Source organism: Urocampus carinirostris, chromosome 12 (assembly GCF_059441175.1).
Source record: "Urocampus carinirostris isolate Australia breed hairy pipefish chromosome 12, RoL_Ucar_1.0, whole genome shotgun sequence".
Lineage (NCBI taxonomy): Eukaryota > Metazoa > Chordata > Actinopteri > Syngnathiformes > Syngnathidae > Urocampus > Urocampus carinirostris.
This window is the reverse complement of record NC_142360.1, coordinates 38680840-38705958: the sequence shown is the minus strand read 5'-3', so window position 1 is coordinate 38705958 and position 25119 is coordinate 38680840. Positions and strand designations below refer to the sequence as shown.

The 25119-nt window shown below is 40.7% G+C and overlaps 1 protein-coding gene across 1 annotated transcript in view; it reads left to right on the top strand.

Annotated features, from left to right (window-relative positions):
- The first annotated feature begins 2275 nt into the window (after positions 1 to 2275).
- The window catches only part of LOC148355921 (guanine nucleotide-binding protein subunit alpha-14-like), a 35344-nt gene continuing 12500 nt past the window's right edge, over positions 2276 to 25119 (top strand). Inside the window, exons 1-6 of the mRNA XM_088348856.1 lie at positions 2276 to 2526; positions 9255 to 9421; positions 18416 to 18600; positions 20333 to 20487; positions 20772 to 20900; positions 22029 to 22158. Of these exons, the coding sequence (XP_088204982.1) occupies positions 9271 to 9421; positions 18416 to 18600; positions 20333 to 20487; positions 20772 to 20900; positions 22029 to 22158 (750 nt within the window). The 5' untranslated portion in view covers positions 2276 to 2526; positions 9255 to 9270. The remainder of the gene's footprint in view (positions 2527 to 9254; positions 9422 to 18415; positions 18601 to 20332; positions 20488 to 20771; positions 20901 to 22028; positions 22159 to 25119) is intronic.

Below are 25119 nucleotides of genomic sequence, written 5' to 3'. Positions count from 1 at the left end.
ATTTCTCTCTTGTTCTCTGTTGTTCTCTCTCTCTCTTTCTCTCTCTCTCTCTCTCTTTGTTCTCTCTCTATGTTTCTCTAACGTTCTTTTGTTCTCTCTTTCTTATTTTTATTCTGCCTTTCTCTCTCTCTCTCTCTCTCTCTCTCTCTCTCTCTCACTCTCTCTCTCTGTTCTCTCTCCATGTTTTTTTTAACTTTCTTTTGTTCTCTCTTTCTTATTTTATTCTGCCTTTCTCTCTCTCTCTCTCTCTCTCTCTCTCTCTCTCTCTCTCTGTTCTCTCCCAACATTTCTCTCACTTTCTCTTATTCTCTCTATCTTATTTTCTTTATTTCTCTCTTGTTCTCTGTTGTTCTCTCTCTTTCTCCCTCTCTCTCTCTCTCTCTCTCTCTCTCTCTCTCTCTCTCTCTCTCTCTCTCTCTCTCTCTCTCTGTCTCTCTCTCTCTCTCTCTTTGTCTATTTAACAGACTAGTAAAGCCCCCGTGTGGCCCCCAAGCTAAAATGAGTTTGACTAAGAATATAACAATTTCTTTCGAAAAATCTCACAAGGTGTTGCGGGGGAGAATGGATCTCTCCCAGATTCGGGACTCGTTGACGATCGGGGTCATAGACTTAGTTCTTTGCAGGTTTTCAGGGTGACACACAAGCTCAGGTGTTCCTCGGAAGACGCCGAGCTCCCGAGTCCCGGAAAGACCGGTCTCGCGGGCGCAAAGGGATACAAAAGAATAGAAAACATTTGAAAAGGCGAGCTAGCATTTGCGGGCGGGGAGGAAGGAGGGGCCAAAATACCTTCCTCGCATTACTCTCCAAACATCGGTGGCGGGCGGATTATGAAATGGACAGGCTGCCAGATTTCATCACCATTCCTGTCAAGGTGCTCAAATAAGTGCGTCCTCTTATTTCTTTAAGGGAAGTTTGAATTTTGATCAGACCATTTTTTTTTCGTTTTCGTTTTCGTTTTCTTTCTTTCTTTCTTTCTTTCTTTCTTTCTTTCTTTCTTTCTTTCTTTCTTTCTTTCTTTCTTTCTTTCTTTCTTTCTTTCTTTCTTTCTTTCTTTCTTTCTTTATGTATCTCTTTTTTCTTTCTTTTTCTTTCTTTCTTTCTTTCTTTCTTTCTTTTTTCTTTCTTTATGTCTCTCTTTCTTTCTTTATGTCATTTCTTTCTGTCTTTATGTATTTTTTTCCTTTCTTTTTTGTTCTTTCCTTTTCTTTCTTTCTTTCTTTTTCTTTCTTTCTTTCTTTCTTTCTTTTTGTTTCTTTCTTTCTTTTTCTTTCTTTATTTTTCTTTCTTTCTTTCTTTCTTTCTTTCTCTCTTTGTGTCTCTCTTTCAATCTTTATGTCCTTTCTTTCTTTCTTTATGTATCTCTTTTTTCTTTTTTTCTTTTTTTTCTTTGTCTCTCTTTCTTGCTTTTTCTTTCTTTCTTCCTTCCTTTCTTTTTCTTTCTTTCATTCTTTCTTTCTTTATGTATCTCTTTTTATTAATTTTTCTTTCTTTCTTTTTCTTTTTTTCTTTCTTTCCTCCTTTCTTTCTTTCTTTCTCTTTCTTTCTTTCTTTCTTTCTTTCTTTCTCTCTTTGTGTCTCTCTTTCTTTCTTTATGTCCTTTCTTTCTTTCTTTATGTATCTCTTTTTTCTTTTTTTCTTTTTTTCTTTGTCTCTCTTTCTTGCTTTTTCTTTCTTTCTTCCTTCCTTTCTTTTTCTTTCTTTCCTTCTTTCTTTCTTTATGTATCTCTTTTTCTTAATTTTTCTTTCTTTCTTTTTCTTTTTTCTTTCTTTCCTCCTTTCTTTCTTTCTCTTTCTTTCTTTCTTTCTTTATGTCCTTTTTTTCTTTCTTTCTTTACGTATGTCTTTTTTCTTTATTTTTCTTTCTTTCTTTCTTTCTTTCTTTCTTTCTTTCTTTTCTTTCTTTCTTCTTTTTTTCCTTTAGTTTGTATGGCATCAAACAAATATATTCACGATTTACTCAAGATCTAAAAATCATTTGTCTTGATGAATGCACACGCGAGATTAGACATATCAAATGTAAACGTCAGATATATTTGTGGCTGGGCAAAGGACATGATTCACACCAGATTTGTCTCCAGTCATGGTACCAGAAAAGTCGGAAAATGGTTTTTGAAAGTCCTTAAAAAGTGCTTAAATTTGGCAATAAAAGGCTGTACGAACCTGTAGGTCTTAGTGAAAGTATGCTGAACTTTCAGAAACCAGTCACATTTTATTTTGAAGGCTTCCTGTCCCCACCGGGCCGCTTCCGGTCCCGTTCCAGTGGCTAAGTGGCGCTCCTGTCGCCCATCGAATGCGCCATCGCCTCGAGCGAACATTCCTGCGTAGGCGAGGTGCGACCTCAAGCCAGCCGAGGAGAACCAGCTTGATTCTTCTCTCGGCTTCTTCTTTCGCGTCTACTTGAAGAACTGAACGGAGACTGAGACGCTCCGGTCCGACTTCGCCCGCAGGTGCGCCCCGCCGGGACATGGATCGCGTCAAGGAGGTCCTGGAACCGGGCAAGTGCACGGATTGAGTCCCAAAATCGAGGTACTGCTTGACTTTTCCGGACTTTTTCTGCTTTTTACAAACTACCTGAGAGTAGGCACGCCTCTGGGACACACGTCTCAAACACACTTTGAAAAAAATGAAAACTCTAGTCACAACTAATAATAAAAATTTAAAAAGAGATATGTACGGACTGTTGGGACTGAAATGAGAGATAGATAGAAAATAGAGAGAGGCAGAAAACGATAGAGAGGGAGAGAACAAGACAGAGAATGAGGTAGAGAGAGAGAGAATGTGAGAAAAGGAGAGAGGGATTGAAGTAGAGAAAGAGAGAGAGAAAGAGGGAAAGAAAAAAAGAGAGAGAACAAGAGAGAAACATGAGAGAGGAGAAAACAATAGAGAGAGAACAAGACAGAGAAAGAGAGAGAGAGAGAGAGAACGACTGAGAAAGAGAGAAAGAGAACAAGACAGAGAATGAGGTAGAGAGAGAGAGAGAGAGAGAGAATGTGAGAAAAGGAGAGAGGGATAGAAGGAGAGAGAGAGAGAGAGAGAGAGAGAGAGAGAGAGAGAAAGAGGGAAGGAGAAAAAGAGAGAGAACAAGAGAGAAACATGAGAGAGGAGAAAACGATAGAGAGAGAACAACACAGAGAAAGAGGGAGCGAGAGAGAGAAAATGAGAGAAAAAGAGATAGGGATTGAAGGAGAGAAAGAGAGCGAGAGATAGAGAGAGAGAGAGAGAGAGAGAGAAAGAGGGAAGGAGAAAAAGAGAGAGAACACTAGAGAAACATGAAAGAGGAGAAAACGATAGAGGGAGAACAAGACAGAGAAAGAGGGAGAGAGAGAACGACAGAGAAAGAGAGAGAGAGAGAGAGAGGGAAGGAGAAAGAGAGAGAGAAAACAAAAGGGAAAGATAAGAGAGGGAAAATGAGAGTAAGAGAACAAGTTGGAGAAAGAGGGAGAGAGAGAGAGAATGATCGAAAAAGAGAGAGATAGAGGGAGAGGGAAGGAAAAAGAGAGAGAGGACAAGAGAGAGAACAAGAGAAAAACATGAGAGAGGAGAAAACGACAGAGAGAGAACAAGACAGAGAAAGAGGGAGAGAGGGAATGACAGAGAAAGAGAGAGAGAGAGAGAGCGAGAGAGAGAGAGGGAAGGAGAAAGAGAGAGAGAAAACAAGAGGGAAAGATAAGAGCGAGAAAATGAGAGTAAGAGAACAAGACAAAGAAAGAGGGAGAGAGAGAGAGAGAATGAGTGAAAAAGAGAGAGATAGAGGCAAAGGGAGAGAAAGAAAGAGAGAGAGAGAGAGAAAGAGGGAGGGAGGAAAAGAGAACTAGAGAGAAAGATGAGAGAGGAGAAAAGGAAAAAGAGAGAACAAGACAGAGAAAGAGGGAAGGAGGGAGAAACGAGAGAGAGAACAAGAGGCAAAGATAAGAGAGAGAAAACGATAGAGAGAGAACAAGACAGAGAAAGAGGTAGAGAAAGAGAATGAGAGAAAAGAAGCAAGATAGAGGGAAAGAGAGAGAAAGGAAAAGAGAGAGAAAGAGGAAAGGAGAAAAAGAGAGAGAACAAGAGAGAACAATGAAAGAGGAGAAAACGATAGAGCAGAAGACAGAGAAAGAGGGAGTGCGAGAGGAAGAGAGAGAAAGGGGGGTGAGAGAGATAAACAAGAGAAAGAGGAAGAGAGGGAGAGAGATAAAAACTAGAAAGAAATAGGAGAGAGAAAAATATAGAAAGAGGACAAGACAGACAAAAAAGGTGAGAGAAAAATAAATAAATAAAGTGAGAACACTAAAGAGTAAAACAGAGATAAAGAGAGAAAAACCTAGTGAGAACAAGAGAGAGTGAGAGAGAGAACCAGAGAAAAAAGAGGGAAAGAGACAGAACAAAGGAGAGAAAGAAGGCAAGAGGGAGAAAAGAGAGTGATAAGGAGAGTGAGAAAGCAAATATGAGAGAGAGGAATACACCCAGATAGTAAGAGTGAGAAAAAGAGAGAAATAGACAGAGAAAGAGAGATAGCGAAATTGAAAGAGAGAACAAGAGAGAAAAAGAGTTAAAGAGAGAATGAGAGCGATAACGAGAGAGAAAGAGGGCGAGAGAGAAAACAAGAAATAGAAAGAAGGAAATGGGAAAAAAGAGAGAGATAGAGGGAGAGGGAGAGAAAGAAAGAGAGAGAGAAACAGGGAGGGATAAAAAGAGAGAACTAGAGAGAAAGATGAGAGAGGAGAAAATGATAAAGAAAGAACAAGACAGAGAAAGAGGGAGGAAGAGAGAATGAGAGAGAAAGAGCAAGAGAGAGAGAAAGAGAGATGGAGAAAACAAGAGAGAGAACAAGAGGGAAAGATAAGAGAGAGAAAACGATAGAGAGAGAACGAGACAGAGAAAGAGGTAGAGAAAGAGAATGAGAGAAAAGAAGCGAGATAGAGGGAAAGGGAGAGAAAGAAAAAGAGAGAGAAAGAGGGAGGGAGAAAAAGACAGAGGAAGAGAGAGGGAGAGAGAAAAAGAGAAGAGTGAGAAAAAGAGAGAAATAGACAGAGAGAGAGAGATAGCGAAATTGAAAGAGAGAACAAGAGAGAAAAAGAGTTCAAGAGAGAATGAGAATGATAACGAGAGAGAAAGAGGGCGAGAGAGAAAACAAGAAATAGAAAGAGGGAAATGGGAAAACAAAAGAGGGAAAGAGAAAGAAGAAGAGAGAGAATGGGGAGAGAGAGAGAGAGAAAAAGGGAAATAAAGAGAAGCCGAGAAAAAGAGAGGATAGATATAGTAGAGAGTACGGAGAATATCTCAATGAGTAGAAATTCTCAGTTCATCGTCCCTTTCTGCGTCTACAACAAAAATACTCTATCACAAATCCTACAAAAAACTACAAAATGACTACAAAACTAAATATCAAATGTAGTGCTTCAAAACAGGACCTATCATTTTGCTTTCATTCGAAAAGTAAAAAAATACGAATAAAAGACAAAATTAGGTAGATAAAAAAATGAAAAATTAGGGTAGGGGTCCAGGATCGGCCCCATGGCCACATTTTTTAACCTAAAGTGGTCTAACTTTTTAGCTACATCCCAAGCTATCTAGCTAGCCTTTTACTTATTTTGTTTACCTGATTACCTATCTCGCTAGCTACCAAGCTAACTTTTTAGCTCTATAAAACCTATCTAGTTAGTTAGTTTTTTTTGCCTGCTACCTTGCTAACATTTTCCCTTTTTTGCTAGTTACTAAGCTAAATTTTGGCTTCCTTTTTAGCTAGCTATGGAGCTTTCTTAAACTTTCTATCTGGTCATTTATTGGCTTTTGACTCTTTTAGCTAGCTTTTTAGCTTTGTTTTTAGCTTTCTATACGGCTATATAGATGGTCTTTTACTCTTTTAGCTAGCTATCTATCAAGCTAACTTTTAGCTGTTTCCCAAGATATCTAGCTAGCTTTTTACTTTTTTTTGCATGCTACCTAGCTAACATTTGCCCTTTTTTGCTAGTTACTAAGCTAAATTTTGGCCTCCTTTTCAGCTAGCTATGGAGCTTTCTTAAACTTTCTATCTGGTCATTTATTGGCTTTTGACTCTTTTAGCTAGCTTTTTAGCTTTGTTTTTAGCTTTCTATACGGCTATATAGATGGTCTTTTACTCTTTTAGCTAGCTATCAAGCTCCCTTTCAGTTTTTTGACCTGATTACCGTTCTAGCTAACTATGAAACTAACCTTTTAGCTATTTCCCAAGCTATTTAGCTAGCTTCTTAGATTTCTTTTTGCATGCTACCTAGCTAACATTTTCCCTTTTTTTGCTCGTTACTAAGCTAAATTTTGGCCTCCATTTCAGCTAGCTATCTAGCTTTCTTTAACTTTCTATCTGGCTATTTATTGTTTTTTCCTCTCTTAGCTAACTTTTTAGCTTTGTTTTTAGCTTTCTATCTGGCTATATAGATGGCCTTTTACTCTTAGAGCTAGCTATCAAGCTCCCGTTTCGTTTGTTTACCTGTTTATCTTTCTAGCTAGCTATCAAGCTTTCTTAAACTTTCTATCTGGCTATTTAGATGGCTTTTTACTCTTTTAGCTAGCTATCAAGCTCCCTTTTAGTTTTTTTTTACCTGATTACCTTTTTAATAATTAGCAAGGTCAATTTTTAGCTATTTCACAAGCTATCTTACTGGCTTTTTATATATTTTGCCTCCTACCTGGCTAACGTTTTGCCCTTTTTGCTAGTTACTAAGCTAAATTTTTGCCTCCTTTTCAGCTAGCTATCTAGCTTTCTTTAGCCCTTTATCCGACTATTTAGATGTCTTTTCCTCTTTTAGCTAGCTATCAAGCTCCCTTTTCGTTTTTTTTTGTTTACCTATCTAGTTAGCTATCAAGCTAACTTTTTAGCTACATCCCAAGTTATCTAGCTAGCTTTTTACTTTTTTTGCCTGCTACCTAGCTAACATTTGCCCTTTTTTGCTAGTTACTAAGCTAAATTTTGGCTTCCTTTTCAGCTAGCTATCGACTTTTCTTAAACTTTCTATCTGGCTATTTATTGGCTTTTTTCCTCTTTTAGCTAGCTTTCTAGCTTTGTTTTTAGCTTTCTATCTGGCTATATAGATGGTCTTTTACTCTTTTAGCTAGCTAGCAAGCTCCCTTTTAGTTTTTTTTTTACCTGATTACCTTTTTAATAACTAGCAAGGTACATTTTTAGCTATTTAACAAGCTATTTAACTAGCTTTTTATATATTTTGCCTGCTACCTAGCTAACGTTTTGCCCTTTTTGCTAGTTACTAAGCTAAATTTTTGCCTCCTTTTCAGCTAGCTATCTAGCTTTCTTTAGCCCTTTATCCGACTATTTAGATGTCTTTTCCTCTTTTAGCTAGCTATCAAGCTCCCTTTTCGTTTTTTTTTTGTTTACCTATCTAGTTAGCTATCAAGCTAACTTTTTAGCTACATCCCAAGTTATCTAGCTAGCTTTTTACTTTTTTTGCCTGCTACCTAGCTAACATTTTCCCTTTTTTGCTAGTCATTAAGCTAAATTTTGGCCCCCTTTTCAGCTAGCTATCTAGCTTTCTTTAGCCTTTTATCTGACTCTTTAGATGTCTTTTTCTCTTTTAGCTAGCCATCAAGCTCCCTTTTCGTTTTTTGTTTACCTACCTAGTTAACTATCAAGCTAACTTTTTAGCTACATCCCAAGCTATCTAGCTAGCTTTTTACTTTTTTTGCCTGCTACCTAGCTAACATTTTCCCTTTTTTTGCCAGTCATTAGGCTAAATTTTGGCCCCCTTTTCAGCTAGCTATCTAGCTTTTTTCAGCCTTTTATCTGACTATTTAGATGCCCTTTTACTCTTATAGCTAACGATCAAACTCATCTTTTAGCTATTTCCCAAGCTATTCAGCTAGCTACTTAGATTTCTTTTTGCATGCTACCTAGCTAACATTTTCCCTCTAGCTCTATTTAGAAAACCGGCTTTTTTCGTCTCAGCTCCTCCCAAACATCTCCTCAGATTCTTTTCTTTAACGATATTTAAAATATTCCGAAATATTAAGTGCTAAAAATAATGCTAAACAACTATCCTACTCACAATCTTTACAGCAACCCATCGACAGAAACAAATCATAGATCATAAATAGGAACAGCTCAAAATAGCACAAGGTATGTGCTAGCAGCAAGACGGCGACTTTATTTTAGTCATCAAAGCCAACAACTACAAATAAAAATAAAAAAATTGGCCTTGAAAGTGCTTGAATTCAGCCTCTAAGCTGCGCTCGTGCTCGCACATTCTCAGCGCACAAGAAAATCGAGCCAGCGCACAAAAATGAGGGCTCGAAATTACTTATTAAGAAGCGACTTAAGTCAAAGTGACAGTGCATGAAGGTCAAAATACACGGAAATGCGGTATTTTGAAGTCGAGTCGAAGTAGAACGAAGTTGAGTAAAGTTAGTAGAGTTTGTCGAGAACCGGCTTCTTCGGCTCGGCTCACTAAAAGGAACCGGCTCCTTCGGGTCCTAAACGGCTCTTCGGGTTGTTTTTGCTTCTTTCATCCCGACACGGCCAAATATTATGCTAAATTATGCACAAAATGACTTAAAAGAAGAGGGGAATAGAACAAAAAAAGAAAAAAAATACCAAAATGAAAAAGTAGTGAAAAGCTGTGAAAAAAGAGTCAAAAGGAAGAGAAAAAAAGAAGGAAAAATTTGGAAAAAAGCCAGAAGAAAAGAAAAGAAAGAAATGTAGGAAAAAAGTAAATAGAGAACAAAAAGAAAAAAGTAACAGCCTGGAAAAAATAAACACAATGAGATTTTTTTTAAAGGAATTTAAAAAAAAGTAGAAAAAAAACACGGAAAAAAGAAGAAAAAGTCTGTGTTGCATTCAAATAATTTCCAATGATATCAAGTGAATCGTGTTGCCACTAAAAAATGTGATTAAATACAGTTCTGTATCGTGCAACCGACTCAATAAGCCCCCAAAAATGTGAATATTATGCGACAAAATATATCAGGAAATAAAAAGAAATGAATATCTTGTGAAAGAATTGTAAAAACAAACGACGTTGCAATAGTTCATGAGTCAATTCGTTCAAAAGTGAAAAATCATTTTGCATTGCCGGAGACTCAGCAAAATGTCACTTGATGTCAAATTTTGGACATGTTTGATAATGACCTAGCTGCCACACTTGGGATTGCCGTTGCTCACAGTTGTTTCAAGCGTTGCTCACCGACTTTGTGTGAACGCTCAGACCCGTAAGGAAAATGACAGGGAACATTGCCCATGAATACCAGTTTTTTTGACTGTAAGTCCCTGTTTCTGTTCCTGTCAGGTGTTTGGGAGAGGCCATGGCAGGTCTCTGGGACTGTTTTCGGCGCACTTTCGTCTGTTGCCTTCCCGAAGAGGCCCAGCGCTCCATCGCCGTGGACAAGGAAATCCGGCGAGAACTGAAGAAACAGAAGAGGATGGAACGCAAAGAGATCAAAATTCTCCTCTTAGGTGAGCCATGCCGTGTGTTTCCGGTATGAGTGGTCCCACCAGGGTCTCATAAACTTGTCCCTCTTTATTTATATACTCATCTCATCTCATTAGCTGCACCGCTTATCCTCAGTAGGGTCGCGGGGGTGCTGGAGCCCATCCCAGCAATCATCGGGCAGCGGGCAGGGGACACCCTGAACTGGTTGCCAGCCAATCGCAGAGCACACGGGGACAGACAACTCATTCACACCTAGGGACAATTTGGACCGGCCAATCCACCTAAAATGCATATCTTTGGAACGTGGGAGGAAACCGGAGTGCCCGGAGGAAACCCACGCAAGCGCGGGGAGAACATACAAACTCCGCACAGGATGTCTGGAGCTGGATTTGAACCCAAGACAGGTTCCCATGACATGAACTGTGCCGCACAAGCGCTAACCACTGCGCCGCCGTGCTGCTATCTGTATACTGTTAGGAATTAATATTAAAATGTAGCATTTACCAAATTGTTCGAATTACCGTAAATTCCGGACTATAAGCCGCTACTTTTTTCCCTAACTTTCAACCCTGCGGCTTATTCAGTGATGCGGCCAATTTATGTCATTTTTCTAACGGGCGCTAGCGGCGCTCAATTGTTGCTACAGACACAGACACAGAGAGAGAAAGAGACAAAGAGCAACAAAGGAAGAGAAAAAAAGAGAGACAGAGAGTGAAGACAGAGACAGAGAGTAGGAAAAAAGGGGTGGAAAAGAGAGAGAGAGAGAGAGAGAGAGAGAGAAAGAGAGACAGAAAGACAGAAAGAGAGAGAGAGAGAAAGAGAGAGGAATTCAAGTACAGTGTCTTTGTTCGAGGCACCTGGCTTTGGCAACATCAAGTGGACATATTTCAACCTGCAGCTCGTTTTTCTCTTGCGCTTCTCTGAGTGTGGTCTCGCAGGCCGGATTCAACCCCTTCGCGGGCCTGATCTGGCCCGCGGGCCGCCTGTTTGACACCCATGCTCTAAACAGACCTCTGAGATGATCACAGTGCAGGTGCATTTATACAGAGACTCGATTACGCACAGGTGGATTCCATTTATCATCGTTAGTCATTTAGATCAACGTTGAATCATTCAGAGATCCTCACTGAACTTCTGGACTGAAAGTAAAGGGGCTGAATCATTTTGTACAGCCACTTTTTCGTTTTTTATTTGTTAAAAAAGTTTAGAATATCCAATAAAGTGCGTTCCACTTCGTCACTGTTGATGCTTCACAAGAAATGACACAAAGTTCAAGGGGGCCAATAGTTTCGCAAGCCACTGTATGTCCATATAATGTACCTAGCATGTTTCGTGTGTAGTATGTGGTTGGCTCCCGAATGCAATAATATATAAATCGCAACATAATGCCCTTAAGAAAATCAGCAACTCAGCTCTTGTTGTGCTGTGGGCATAATACTCGGTGTCAGGTTGGGAAGCGCGAAGCGCAAGTATTGATCATTTTTTAAAGCAATTATTAAAGAGAATAGATCGGGAATTTATTTGTATTTTAAGCATTGCTGCTTTTTTGGCCATTATTAAATTTCAACCTGAAATGATCTGTACTTGTGCGACCGCGATCCATTATCCACGGTCCTGAGTTGCTTTGAACAGGAACCAGCAGAAGGCACTTTTGTCTAAAGTAAAATTCACAGTTGTTGCCACGATCCGTTATCCCTGGTCGAGTATTTCTGAGAACAGAGCCCGGCAGAGTACCATTTTTTTTCGGTTCAGGCCACGGAAGCGTGACGTTTTGGTCCGTCTAGAATGAATTGCACTATTTTGGCCACAATCCATTATCCCCAAACAACTATGGCGTGGGCTGAGAGAGTAAATTTGTGTCATAGACGGCACTCCTTTTTTAAGTTCTTTCCACGTAAAATAAACTGCACCTGTGAGGTGGCGATCCATTATCCCCAGAGGATTATTGCTACGAGCGGCTGCTTTTTTTTCTTTCTCCCTTTTTATTTCACCTTTCCAACAAAGATGAACAGCACCCCTGCAGCTGCGATTCAATATCGATTCTTATCGTTCCTTCACATGCCATTCACATTATTTGAACTCCTTTTGTACACTCAGGGTACAAAGAAAAATTGTATTCTTCTTCGTGCTTTTTAGCAGTCATTTTCTGTTGCACTCCACAACACAGCGACATCTAGTGGAGAGTATTACATCATTTCCCATTAAGAAATGTAGTGTTCAATCTCGAGTCAAGATTTATAACTTTAACATTTCATATCTCTTTAAAGGGACAATGTGTATCATTTGACCAATAGATGAATGCTACAGAACACAAGGACGAATACAAACTACAGAAACTCCAAGTGACCGAAAAGCAGCATTTTAGTCTCATTATTTTGGCCCAGCCTTTTTGAGGTTTTTGAGCAACCGTAGCAACAAAATAAAAATAAACAGCACCTGAGAGGTCGCGATCCATTATCCCAAGTCGATTATTTCTTCTCATAAAATGCTGCTTTTTTATCCCCCCTTTTCAACTAAAATGAGCAGCAACTGTAACAACAAGATGGAATCCATTATCCCCAAACAAATATTGCGAGGGTTAAAGGAGCAGATGTTTTTTCTTCTTTCCACATAAAAATAAACAGCACCTGACAGGTCGCGATCCATTATCCCAAGTCGATTATTTCTTCTCATAAAATGCTGCTTTTTTTATCCCCCCTTTCCAACTAAAATGAGCAGCAACCGTAGCAACAAGATGGAAAATAATGTCAGCTCCATTTCGGTGAAACTCATGTTCTGTAACTTTTCGACAAACGAGTATTTAAAAAAAATACATGTTTATATGATAGCACGTGTATTTTTTTGCTTCTAATTCCACTGTTTTAGCTACAATCCATTATCCCCAAACAAATATTGTGAGGGCTAAAAAAACAAGTGTTTTTTTGTTCTTACCACATAAAAATAAACAGCACCTGAGAGGTCGCGATCCATTATCCCCAGTCGATTATTTATTCTCATGAAATGCTGCTTTTTTTATCCCGCCTTTCCAACTAAAATGGGCAGCAACCGTAGCAACAAGATGGAATCCATTATCCCCAAACAAATATTGCGAGGGTTAAAAGAGCAAATTACTTTTTGTTCTTTCCACATAAAAATAAACAGCACCTGAGAGGTCGCGATCCATTATCCCAAGTCGATTATTTCTTCTCATGAAATGCTGCTTTTTTATTCCACCTTTCCAACTAAAATGGGCAGCAACCGTAGCAACAAGATGGAATCCATTATCCCCAAACAAATATTGCGAGGGTTAAAAGAGCAAATTACTTTTTGTTCTTTCCACATAAAAATAAACAGCACCTGAGAGGTCGCGATCCATTATCCCAAGTCGATTATTTCTTCTCATGAAATGCTGCTTTTTTATTCCACCTTTCCAACTAAAATGAGCAGCAACCGTAGCAACAAGATGGAATCCATTATCCCCAAACAAATATTGCAAGGGTTAAAAGAGCAAATCATTTTTTGTTCTTTCCACATAAAAATAAACAGCACCTGAGAGGTCGCGATCCATTATCCCCAGTCGATTATTTCTTCTCATGAAATGCTGCTTTTTTATTCCGCCTTTCCAACTAAAATGAGCAGCAACCGTAGCAACAAGATGGAATCCATTATCCCCAAACAAATATTGCGAGGGAGGGTTAAAAGAGCAAATGATTTTTTTGTTCTTTCCACATAAAAATAAACAGCACCTGAGAGGTCGCGATCCATTATCCCCAGTCGATTATTTCTTCTCATGAAATGTTGCTTTTTTATCCCGCTTTTCTAACTAAAATGAGCAGCAACCGTAGCAACAAGATGGAATCCATTATCCCTAAACAAATATTGCGAGGGTTAAAAGAGCAAATTATTTTTTTGTTCTTCCCACACAAAAATAAACAGCACCTGAGAGGTCGCGATCCATTATCCCCAGTCGATTATTTCTTCTTATGAAATGCTGCTTTTTTATCCCGCCTTTCCAACTAAAATGAGCAGCAACTGTAACAACAAGATGGAATCCATTATCCCCAAACAAATATTGCAAGGGTTAAAAGAGCAAATTATTTTTTTGTTCTTTCCACATAAAAATAAACAGCACCTGAGAGGTCGCGATCCATTATCCCCAGTCGATTATTTCTTCTCATGAAATGCTGCTTTTTTATCCCGCCTTTCCAACTAAAATGAGCAGCAACTGTAACAACAAGATGGAATCCATTATCCCCAAACAAATATTGCAAGGGTTAAAAGAGCAAATTATTTTTTTGTTCTTTCCACATAAAAATAAACAGCACCTGAGAGGTCGCGATCCATTATCCCCAGTCGATTATTTCTTCTCATGAAATGCTGCTTTTTTATCCCGCCTTTCCAACTAAAATGAGCAGCAACTGTAACAACAAGATGGAATCCATTATCCCCAAACAAATATTGCAAGGGTTAAAAGAGCAAATCATTTTTTGTTCTTTCCACATAAAAATAAACAGCACCTGAGAGGTCGCGATCCATTATCCCCAGTCGATTATTTCTTCTCATGAAATGCTGCTTTTTTTATCCCGCCTTTCCAACTAAAATGGGTAGCAACCGTAGCAACAAGATGGAATCATTATCCTCAAACAAATGTTGCGAGGGTTAAAAAAGCATATTATTTTTTGTTCTTTCCACATAAAAATAAACAGCACCTGAGAGGTCGCGATCCATTATCCCCAGTCGATTATTTGTGCGAGCGGGGGCCGAAAGTGTCATGATTACTGATGCAAGGCTCCTTTCGCGCCAACTGCCTCGGACGCTGATTGGCTGCCTGTCCCTATTTAAACCCCCTCCGATCTGTCCCCTGTTGTAAGTCCGTCTGCGAATCTCCGCGATACAAGGCAAGCCTTTTTCGATCCTAACTCCCGCCTGTCCCGTTTTTGCTCCCGTTTGTCTCCGGCTACGACCCGTTTTGATTCCGACCACGTCTGCTCTCCCGTCCTGACTTACAATCCGTTTTTGATCCCGACCACGCCTCGTTCTCGTTCACTTTTTAAACCCCTCGTCTTCCTGTCACCCGTTATCAGTCCGTCTGCGAACCTCAGCTCACTCTAGGCAAGCCTTCCGATCCTGACTCTTTCCTGTCCTGATTCCTGTTTGATTCCCGGCTCCGACCCCTTTTCTGAACTTGACTACGTTTTTGCTCCCCCGTCCCGGCCATTGATCTGTTTCTTCCCCGCTCTCGACACTGCCTTCGCTCGCCACGGAAATACCACTTTCGCGTCTGAGTAACCTGCTCCCCACGATCAAGAATCTACAAATCGTGTATACTACCCTTTCCCTTCTTCCTAAAAAAACTAAGAGAAACGCACGCAAGTGGGTCCTGTTTTCGTTCTGGTCCTGACAGAAAGAGCAAATTCGTCTCGTAAAATTCTGCTTTCTTATCCCGCCTTTCCAACTAAAACGAGCAGCACCCGTACGGCTCTGATTCAATATCCGTGATCGATTATTGCTGCAAGCGAGGACGATTGGGCCAGCATTGCACTTTTACAAAAAACGGGGGTTACTTTGCCTTTTTTGGGTACCTTGCATAAGTTTCTGGTCTCCTTTAACCACAATAAACAGAGAATGACAGTATGTAGGTTACACGTGTGTTCTTAGCAGTTATCCCTGTGGCTTGTGAATCAAACATGTTTGACACGCTTGCGTAATCCGGTCTTGCCTGGCCTGTTTAGCGGCTCAACCGGAGACTGAAGTTCGTGCGAGTATGTCAAAAATTGTCCAGATTGCCATCGCGTGTAAAAGTCACAAGACAGGAGTGGCAAACACGAAGAATCTTTATTTTGTGTTCTCAAGGGCAGTAAAATGCTTGAATTTCGGGTGCTTGAAAATACTTGAAATTGTCGACAGTGCTATTAATGACGCAATAAATTTAAATTTTATTTTTTAAAGTGTAAAAAAATGACGCCAACACGCCTGCTCTGGTCTTTATGTTATGTGAAGCGTCACCGCCCCCTACTGCACCCGAGAGGTAGCTAGCTATCTTCCCTACCTTTTTAGCTATTTAACAAGCTATATAGCTAGCTTTTTACATTTTTTGCTTTCTAACTAGCTAACATTTTTTTGCTAGTTATTAAGCTGAATTTTGGCCTTTTTTTAGCTAGCTATGTTGCTTTTTTAACTTTCTATCTGGGTATTTATTGGCTTTTTTCCTCTTTTAGCTGGCTTTCTAGTTTTGTTTTTAGCTTTCTATCTGCCTATATAGATGGCTTTTTACTCTTATAGCTAACTATTTAGTTCCCTTTGAGTTTGTTTACCTGATTACCTTTCTAGCTAGCTATCAAGATAAGTTTTTAGCTATTTCCCAAGCTATCTAGCTAGCTTTTTACTTTTTTTGCATGCTAACAAGCTAACATTTCCCCTTTTTTGCTAGTTATTAAGCTAAATTTTGGACTTCTTTTTAGCTAGCTATCTTGCTTTCTTTAACTTTCTGTTTGGCTATTTATTGACTTTTTTCCTCCTTTAGCTAGCTTTCTACCTTTCCTTTTAGCTTTCTATCTGGCTATATAGATGGCTTTTACTCTTATAGCTAACTCAAGCTCCCTCTAATTTGTTTACCTGATCACCTTTCTAGCTAGCTATCAAGCTAATTTTTTAGCTATTTCCCAAGCTATCTAGCTAGCTTTTTACTTTTTTTGCATGCTACCTAGCTAACATTTTCCCTTTTACCTTAAGCTAAATTTTGGCCTCCCTTTGAGCCAGCTATCCAGCTTTCTTAAACTTTTTATCTGGCTATTTAGATGGCTTTTTACAATTTTAGCTAGCTATCAAGCTCCCTTTTTGGGAGGGCGCAAGAGGATTTCTTCCTCCAAGGGAGGGTGCGACATAAAATAATTTACAAGCACTGGCCTATCAATAGCAGTAGGCCCGACCTGCAGCCTCGCTCTTGCCTTATCTCTCAGTCACTTCCCGGACCTGATAATAATCCACGAAGCACCTGCTTGTCATTACCATTTCTTTGCGCTCTTCTGACTTGCCTCAGAGTCTGATATTATTGAATAATTTCTTTTCAACGTAACGAGCCGCTAAAATACTAGCACAGCTGTACTGCAATGTTTGTTGACCATGGGCCCGCCCACCCCGGCTGTTTGACTGACAGCATGCACCAGCCTATCACAGTTGCGCACACAGTCATACCCACCCCACACAGACTTCATCCTAACCTTTGTGATAGCAACTGCTCACTGCTGTCTGCTGAACACAATGCACGATACGTTGATATCAATGACAATAAAGTCAATTCAAAAAAATCCCCAAAGAAGTCTCTGTGCACACATTTAACCAGCCTTCTCTTTAAGACAAAAACTGAAAGGACTAGAGAAATTAAATCTTTGAATGATTAATGAGCTTTGCTGTCATAAACGCCTCCATAGATGATTAACGACTTTAGATTATCAATTTTATTTGTCACGCGGTCGAACTGTAGTGTCATAAAACACTTTATCCCTGCAGGCAATTTTTGGAGTAAGGCTTGAAAAGCCCTCATGCATGATAAAACTTGAATACTTGTATATAAAGTATTATTTTGAAGTTATATTTTAAAACATGTGACGCTTTAGTAAATTAAACTGCATTCAATTAGAACAATATGTAGATTTATTAGAAATTAAAACAATTTTTTCCGAAAATAAATAAAACATAGTTTGAATGTCATAGGACAAAATTATGTCATAATTACTCTTTGGCCTCGGACTCTGATTGGCTCCCGGTCCCTATTTAAACACACTCATAGCTGTCCCCTGTTGTCAGTCCGTCTGTGAACCTCAGTTAACACTAGGCAAGCCTTTTTCGACCCTGACTCCCACCTGTTTTTTCTGCTCCCGTCTGTCCCCCGGCTTCGACTTGTTTTTTATCCTGACCACGTCTACTCTCCGGTCCCGACCACGTCTACTCTCTTTTCCTGGCTTACGACTCGCTTCCGACCCCGACCCCTTTTTTGCTCTCCTTTCCCGGCTACTGACCCGTTTTTCCGCTGCCGACATCGGATAGATTTTACTCACATTTTTCTAATTTCTTCTGGAATTTCTTTGGCTCGTGGCATGTCAATTGTGTTGTTGAGATTTTGTCACTGACCTCACTTCATCTAAGAGATACAATTTAAGTGATTTCTTGATTCAACACAGGTAATAGCAAACAATTGGCTCCCGTTCTGTTCCCGACCTGTCCTGTACCCTGTACGCTGTATCCTGTATCCGGTATCCGGTATCCGGTATCCGGTATCCGGTATCCGGTATCCGGTATTCGGTATCCTGTATCCTATATCTTGTATCCAGTATCCTGTATCAATCCCCTGTCCCTGGCTTCCCGATCGTCTCTGTTTATCTGACTTGTTCCGATCTCTGACCACGCTCCGATCTCCCGTCCCGGCTGCCTGACTTGTTTCCGTCCACTGACCACGCTCCGATCTCCCGGTTGCCCGACTTGTTTCTGCCCTCCGACCACGCTCCGATCTAAAGTCCCGTCTGCTCGACTCGTTTCCGCCTTCCGACCACGCTCCGATTCTCCTGCCCAGCGATCGCCGAATCGCTGGCGTTTCTTTTCTCGCGCCTGACTTCTCCACTTCCGCAATAAAGCTTGGTGTGAAATGTTATGCGTTTGGGTCTACCACCTGTTCGAGTTCTGACAAATCTGGTTTTGTCAGTGATAAGTATGCGAAAAACACAGATTGGCATTCTATTTACAGTATACTGTATGGATATGTATATTCAATATGCGTTACCTTTCTTGTGAGGCTTATATAGAGGTTTTTTTTTTTTATTTTGGGTCCGACATGGCTCTTTCAACCATTTGGGTTCCCAACCCCCGACCCAACATGAACAGCACCAGCATGAGCCTAAATATATCTTGAATCCATTCTCTGCCTTTCAAAATAAAAGTTTTAATCAAAGACCTAATCTTCCACAAAGCACACCCTGATATCTTTAGGAGTTCCTACTGACCGGTGTCACGGTGGACTCCTAAAATCCCGTTTCCGTTCTCAGGAACCGGCGAGAGCGGGAAGACCACCTTCATCCGGCAGATGCGCATCATCCACGGACGAGGTTTCTCCGAGGAAGACCGGAAAGAATTTGCCAAATGCATCTTCCAGAACATCTTCACCGCCATCAAGGCCATGACCAGAGCCATGACCACCCTTAGAATTCCCTACTCCAATCCAGATAACGAGGTACGCTTGTTTTTGGAGTTCCACGCGACAACAACTTGTTGGCTTTTACAATTTTCAGAGCTTGCAAACCAATACTCAGCTGAGACACGCTATATCCATTTTGTCTCTGGCTTCAACTGCTCTCAAATAGCATTATATAGTGTACACTACAGGTGTCAAACAGGCGGCCCGCGGGCCAGATCAGGCCCTCTAAGGGATTGAATCCGGCCCGCGAGACAACACTCAGAGAAGCGCAAGAGAAAAACAAGGTGCAGGTTGAAATATGTCAACTTGATGTTGCCAAAGCCAGGTGCCTCGAACAAAGACACTGTAATTTATTTCGCTCTCTCTCTCTCTCTTTCTCTCTCTTTCTCTCTTTCTCTCTTTCTCTCTTTCTCTCTTTCTCTCTTTCTCTTTCTTTCTCTATTTCTCTTTCTTTCTCTTTCTTTCTCTTTCTTTCTTTCTTTCTTTCTTTTCCACCCCTTTTCTCCCACTCTGTTTCTGTCTCTTTCACTCTCTGTGTCTCTTTTTCTCTTCCTTTGTTGCTCTTTGTCTCTTTCTCGCTCTGTGTCTTTTAACCTCTTTTGCTGTAACTTCCTTTTTTCCTTTTTTCTCTTTTCTCTTTTTCTCTTCATACCCTTCACGCTTTCTTTTCTCTCCTTCTGTCTTTCTATTTCTCTTTGGATTTCTTTCTTCCTCTCCTTTTCTTTTCCCCCTCTCTCACGACTTTTTATCTTTTGTTTCTCACGCTCTCTCCCTCTCTCTCTTTTTCTTTCTTTGTCCTGCCCTCTCTCCCTCCTCCCCCCTCTTTCTCTCATTTCTCTATCCCTCTTTTTCTTTCTCTTTAATATACTAGTCCGGCCCCCGACAGAATGTTTGTTCTATCGGTGGCCCCCGAGTTCAAATGAGTTTGACACCCCTGGTGTACACCAACCTGAGGAAGCAGTGAAGTCTTCATATTTCTTGGCTTTTACAATTTTAAGGGCTTGAAAAACAATACTCAGCTGAGACACTCTATATCCATTTTGTCTCTGTCTTCAAACCACTCCACGATATCCTTTTCTATTTCTGGGTACTGTCCAAGTCATTTTATTTTATTTTTTTCTCCAGGCACCGTGTTCTGCAATAATACTTTTCAATTAAAATAACTAAATTCAGCACACTTTTACTGTAAATTCTTTGCTCACTTTTGCCACATTGATTTTCTGTTGGTTCTTTGTTCCTGTTTAATATGCGTATATAAGCCCCCTATCTGAGTGTTTCATTTTACAGTTTTAAATTTAGCTTATATACGTGAGGGAGAATATGTTGATTAGGAGAAATTCAGTTCCTATCTATCTATCTATCTATCTATCTATCTATCTATCTATCTATCTATCTATCTATCTATCTATCTATCCCTATCTATCTATCTATCTATCTTTATCTATCTTTATCTATCTCTATCTCTATTTCTATCTCTATCTATCTATCTATCTATCTATCTATCTATCTATCTATCTATCTATCTATCTATCTATCTATCTATCTATCTATCTCTATCTCTATTCATCTATCTTTATCTATCTCTATCTCTATTTCTCTATCTATCTATCTATCTATCTATCTATCTATCTATTTAGTAACGCCACCTGAGTGTATTGATAATGCGCTACAGTACTCGTTACCAAGATTATGAACCGTGTTTAGGAATGCCTTCTTGGTTACATGCTAGTTAGTCCCAACTCCTTAAGCCATTGACTCTCCCCTGCAGTTTTACGCCAGGAAGATCGCCGATGTGGAAACGGTGCACATCAACAAGCTGGAGCGAGACTACGTGGACGCAATTCGCCGTCTCTGGTCCGACTCCGGCATGAGAGTGTGTTACAGTCGGCGGTGCGAGTACCAACTCCTGGACTCCACAGAGTAGTGAGTGCAATAGTTCATTAGGATTGTTATATATCATACAGTATAGTATGTTGCAAAAGTGAGTAAACCCCTCATATTTCTGCAAGGCTACTCGTATGGTTGCCAAAGATGTGGGCTGCTCACAGTCAGCTGATTGTGAACAGTCCAGTATAGGTTTCATTATAGTGCTTAATGGAACATCACTGAAGAAACATCAATTACACTTAATGGAAAGAAGAATTTCAAGCAAGGCCATGGTTTAGTGAAAACATAGCCTCTGGTCTGATGGTCTGGTGTGTTCTCAGCTACATGAGCCAACTGGACCGCATCGCAGAACCGGGCTACATCCCCACGGAACAGGACGTGCTGCGGGTCCGATTCCCCACCACCGGCATCCACGATTATTCCTTCATCATCAGCAATATCACACTCAGGTAGCTAACAGAGTACTTGTATCCAGATGATATACAGTAAGGCAAATATGCTTTTCGGCAAGTATTTTGCTGTTAGCATGACTCATTAGCATGTGGACGTTAGCATAATTTGTTAGCGTGTAGCTGTTAGCGTAATTTGTCAGCATGAAGCAGTTAGAATGTAGCTGTTAGCATAATTTGTTATCAATCTTGTCGCTGTTAGCGTGTAGCTGTTAGCGTAATTTGTCAGCATGAAGCAGTTAGCATTTAGCCATTAGCATGACGCCTTAGAATGTAGCTGTTAGCGTAATTTGTTATCATGTAGACGTTAGCGCAATCTTTTAGCATTTAACAGGTAGAACGTAGCTGTTAGCATGACGCAGTTAGCATTTATCTGTTATTATGACTCGTAAGCTCATTGCCGACAGTGTTGACAGCTAGCATGAGATAATGTTTGCGCTTGCCAGCCGAACATTTTGTGTTGCTTACAGCATTGATGGGAATGAGTTAGCATAGCATCAGCCTGTTGTAGCTAATAACTGCAAGCCCAGCTCACCGCTGACAGTGTTTACAGCTAGCTTGGGCTAGCAGCGCATGTAACTGTTAGTATCTACTCGTTAGCATTAACTCGTTAGCATCCACTTATTAGCAACCACTCGTTAGCATCCACCATTTGCCCATGGTTAAATTTAATGTGGGTCCGTGACCCCTTCATGCCACCCCTGGAAACTCCCTGGTTACCATGGCTACCCATTAAAATCAATAGGTCCAATGCATTCCGGATGGGAAAATCTCAAACCCATTCATTGTCAATGGGGCTTTTTTTTCCATTTTCGCTATCGCTAACCCAGACCAAAGCATACGATTCCCGTTCGTGGTAGTTCTCATTTTTGGAGGAGAGGGAATACTGAATTGCCGATCCGTAGAACACCATACCCACTGTGAAGCATGGTGGTGGAAACATCCCACTTTGGGGTTGTGTTTCTGCAAAGGGACCAGGACGACTGATCTGTGTAAAGGAGAGAAAGAATGGGGCCACGTATCAAGAGATTTTGAATGAAAATTTCCTTTCACCAGTTTCAATCCTAGTGATTTGCTGTCTTTTGAGTTAACTAATCTGCGAATAAATATTTTTTTCCTCTGCCGCAGGATCGTAGACGTCGGCGGCCAGAAATCGGAGCGTCGGAAATGGATCCATTGCTTCGAAAACGTCACTTCGCTCATTTTCCTGGCTTCCCTCAGCGAGTACGATCAGGTCCTGGAGGAGAGAGACACAATTGTAAGTGTGAGCTACGACTAGTATAACTAAGATAACAAATATTTGCGCCAGTATTTGCGCCAACGGCCTCGGTCTCTGATTGGCTCCCTGTATTTAAACCCTCTCCTTTCTGTCACCCGTTGTCAGTCCGTCTGCGAAACTCTTGTTTACTCTAGGCAAGCTTTTTTTGACCCTGACTCCCACCTGTTTTCTCCCGTCTGTTTCCGGGCCTCGACCCGTTTCCGATCCCGACCAAGTTTTTTTTGCTCCCCTGTCCCGGATACTGACCCATTTTTTCCGTTCCCGACACTGCCATCGCTCGCCACAGAAGTCCCACTTCCGCGTTCAGAGCAGTGCAATGGCAAAGTGAAGGCACTAAAGAGCAGTGTATGTGTCATTTTTAAGCAGACCGGTTCAGAAATGTGACAATAATTTCAAGTATTTAGAAGCATTTCAACCTTGAAAATTGTGACGGTTGCCATGGCGCCCAGTTGGCCCCGCCCGTGTGGCGCCGGCTGCAGCTTGTTGACGGATCGGCTTCCCCACTATTTAAACCCTGTACTATCAATCCCCTTTTGTCAGTCCGTGTGCGAATCTCCGTGTGTTCAAGGCAAGCCTTTTTCGACCCTGACTCCCGCCTGTCCCGTTTTGCTCCCGTTTGTCTCCGACTACTACCCGTTTTGATTCCGACCACGTCTGCTCTCCCGTCCTGACTTACAAACCGTTTTTGATCCCGACCAAGTCTGCTCTCCCGTCCCGGCTTGCGACTTGTTTCTGACCCTGACCACGTTTTTTTGCTCTCCAAGTCCCGGCTACCAACCAGTTTTTCCGTCCCTGACACTTCCGTGTTCGGATCACAATCCGATTGCGAGAGCGACTTGCTTTCAATAGAATTATGAGAAAACGTTACGCGATTGGGTCTACCCTGTGTGCTGGTCGTGACAGTACACGTTGTGTGTAGAAGTACTTTTTTTCCCGCCTGTCCCGTTTTGCTCCCGTTTGTCTCTGGCTACAACCCGTTTCCAACCCCGATCACGTCTGCTCTCCCGTCCCCACTTAGGACTCGTTTCCGACCCCGACCACGACTTGCTCTCCCAGTCCCGGCTACTGACCAGTTTTCCGCCCCTGACACCGCCTTCGCTTTCTACGGAAGTTCCACTTCCATGTCCGTATCACAAGCCGAGTACCAGACCAAACACCGGATTGTGGGCGCACCCCTTCCTCGTTCCTTCAATAAAACTTGTGGTAAACGTTACGCGAGTGGGTCCTGTTTCCGTTCCGGTCTTGACAGAATAAAACAACCCCAAAAAATGAATGAAAAATTGTAATACAGTGCAAAACAATAACAAATGCTACTGGTTCATAACATGTTAAGATTTTAGGATCCGTGAAACTTTACAAATAAGTTGTGAAACATTGTATGGGATGAGATTAGACATGGCACTCCAGGGTCAAACGTGTAATATAGAGACTACAAGGATAAACAGGGTTGGGTAGGGTTACTTTAACTGGATTACTTTCAATGACTTTTGGATTACTCCAACTCCAATTATGCTAATAAAAGACAAAAGAAACTAAATATGAATAAAATGATGACTCACAACACGCGGTAAGCTTTCTCTCCTGGCTTTGATCTCTTTGATCTCCGGCAAAACGAACATAAAATGCCACAGAAACAAAATGAAAATAAAATTTTGTCATTCTGTTCCTATTTAGTTTCTTTTGTCTTTTATTCGCATATTTGGTATTGGAGTAATCCAAAAGTCATTGAAAGTAATCAAGTAACCCTACCCAACCCTGAGGATAAATAGGCAAAAAAATACAACATAGTGCTTAAAAAAAAGTCGAAACGTGACGACAATTTCATGCATTTACAAGCATTTCAACCTTGAAAACTGTCACGGTTGCCTTGGCGCCCAATTGGCCCCGCCCGTGTGACGGTTAGTACATGGAAAATAAGTGAAATATCATTTATGAGAAGAAATATATTCAAAAAAGCAAAAGTAATATATTTTCACAGTTTTATGAAATAGTTCATTAAGCAACAACTAAAAGAGAAAATATGTATACATATATAACTAGATATTTCTATATATTTATATATCCTTCCTTCACTCGTATCTTATATTGTTTCCCACTTGGATTTAAGGTATATGTGTCTTAATGCGTCGAAATCCTCAGCCCTATTCCCTTAACTTCCACCAGATGTCGCCCTAACACAAATAAAAAGTAGACAAAACTGCTTATAAGCGCTATTAAATGATCACTATCGCTTTAAAGTGTTTAAAATGATTTAGCAATCGCCTGTTTGACATGAATTCATCGATTTATCCTTTTAGTAGCGGGAAAAAAGTATATTAAATCACAAAAAAACTGTATTTAAGTTGTATTCAATGCGGTCAAAACGGACGAAATTCCAAATGCCGTATGGGGCGTAATCAGGGGGGGCAGGGGTGGGCAGTGGCCACCCTAAGAAAAGTGGAGGTATTACAGCACCGAATATGCTATCCCAATAAGATCTCATCTCATCTCATCAGCTGCACCGCTTATCCTCAGTAGGGTCCCGGGGGTGCTGGAGCCCATCCCAGCAATCATCGGGCAGTGGGCAGGGGACACCTTGAACTGGTTGCCAGCCAATTGAGGGCACACAGGGACAGACAACTCGCTCGCTCATTCACACCTAGGGACGATTTGGACCGGCCAATCCACATGAAAATGCATTGAATGTGGGAGGAAACCGGAGTGCCCGGAGGAAACCCACGCAAGCACGGGGAGAACATACAAACTCCGCACAGGTAGGCTAGGAGCTGGATTCGAACCCACATAGGAGGTTCCCAAGACCTTAGAACTAACCACTGTGCCTCTGTGCTGCCCCTCCCAATAAGATAATCCTATTTATATATTATTCTGTATTATTTTTAAAAAATATATATAATTTTATTAAATTATGATATCATTTATATATTCTCTTTCCAGTAAACT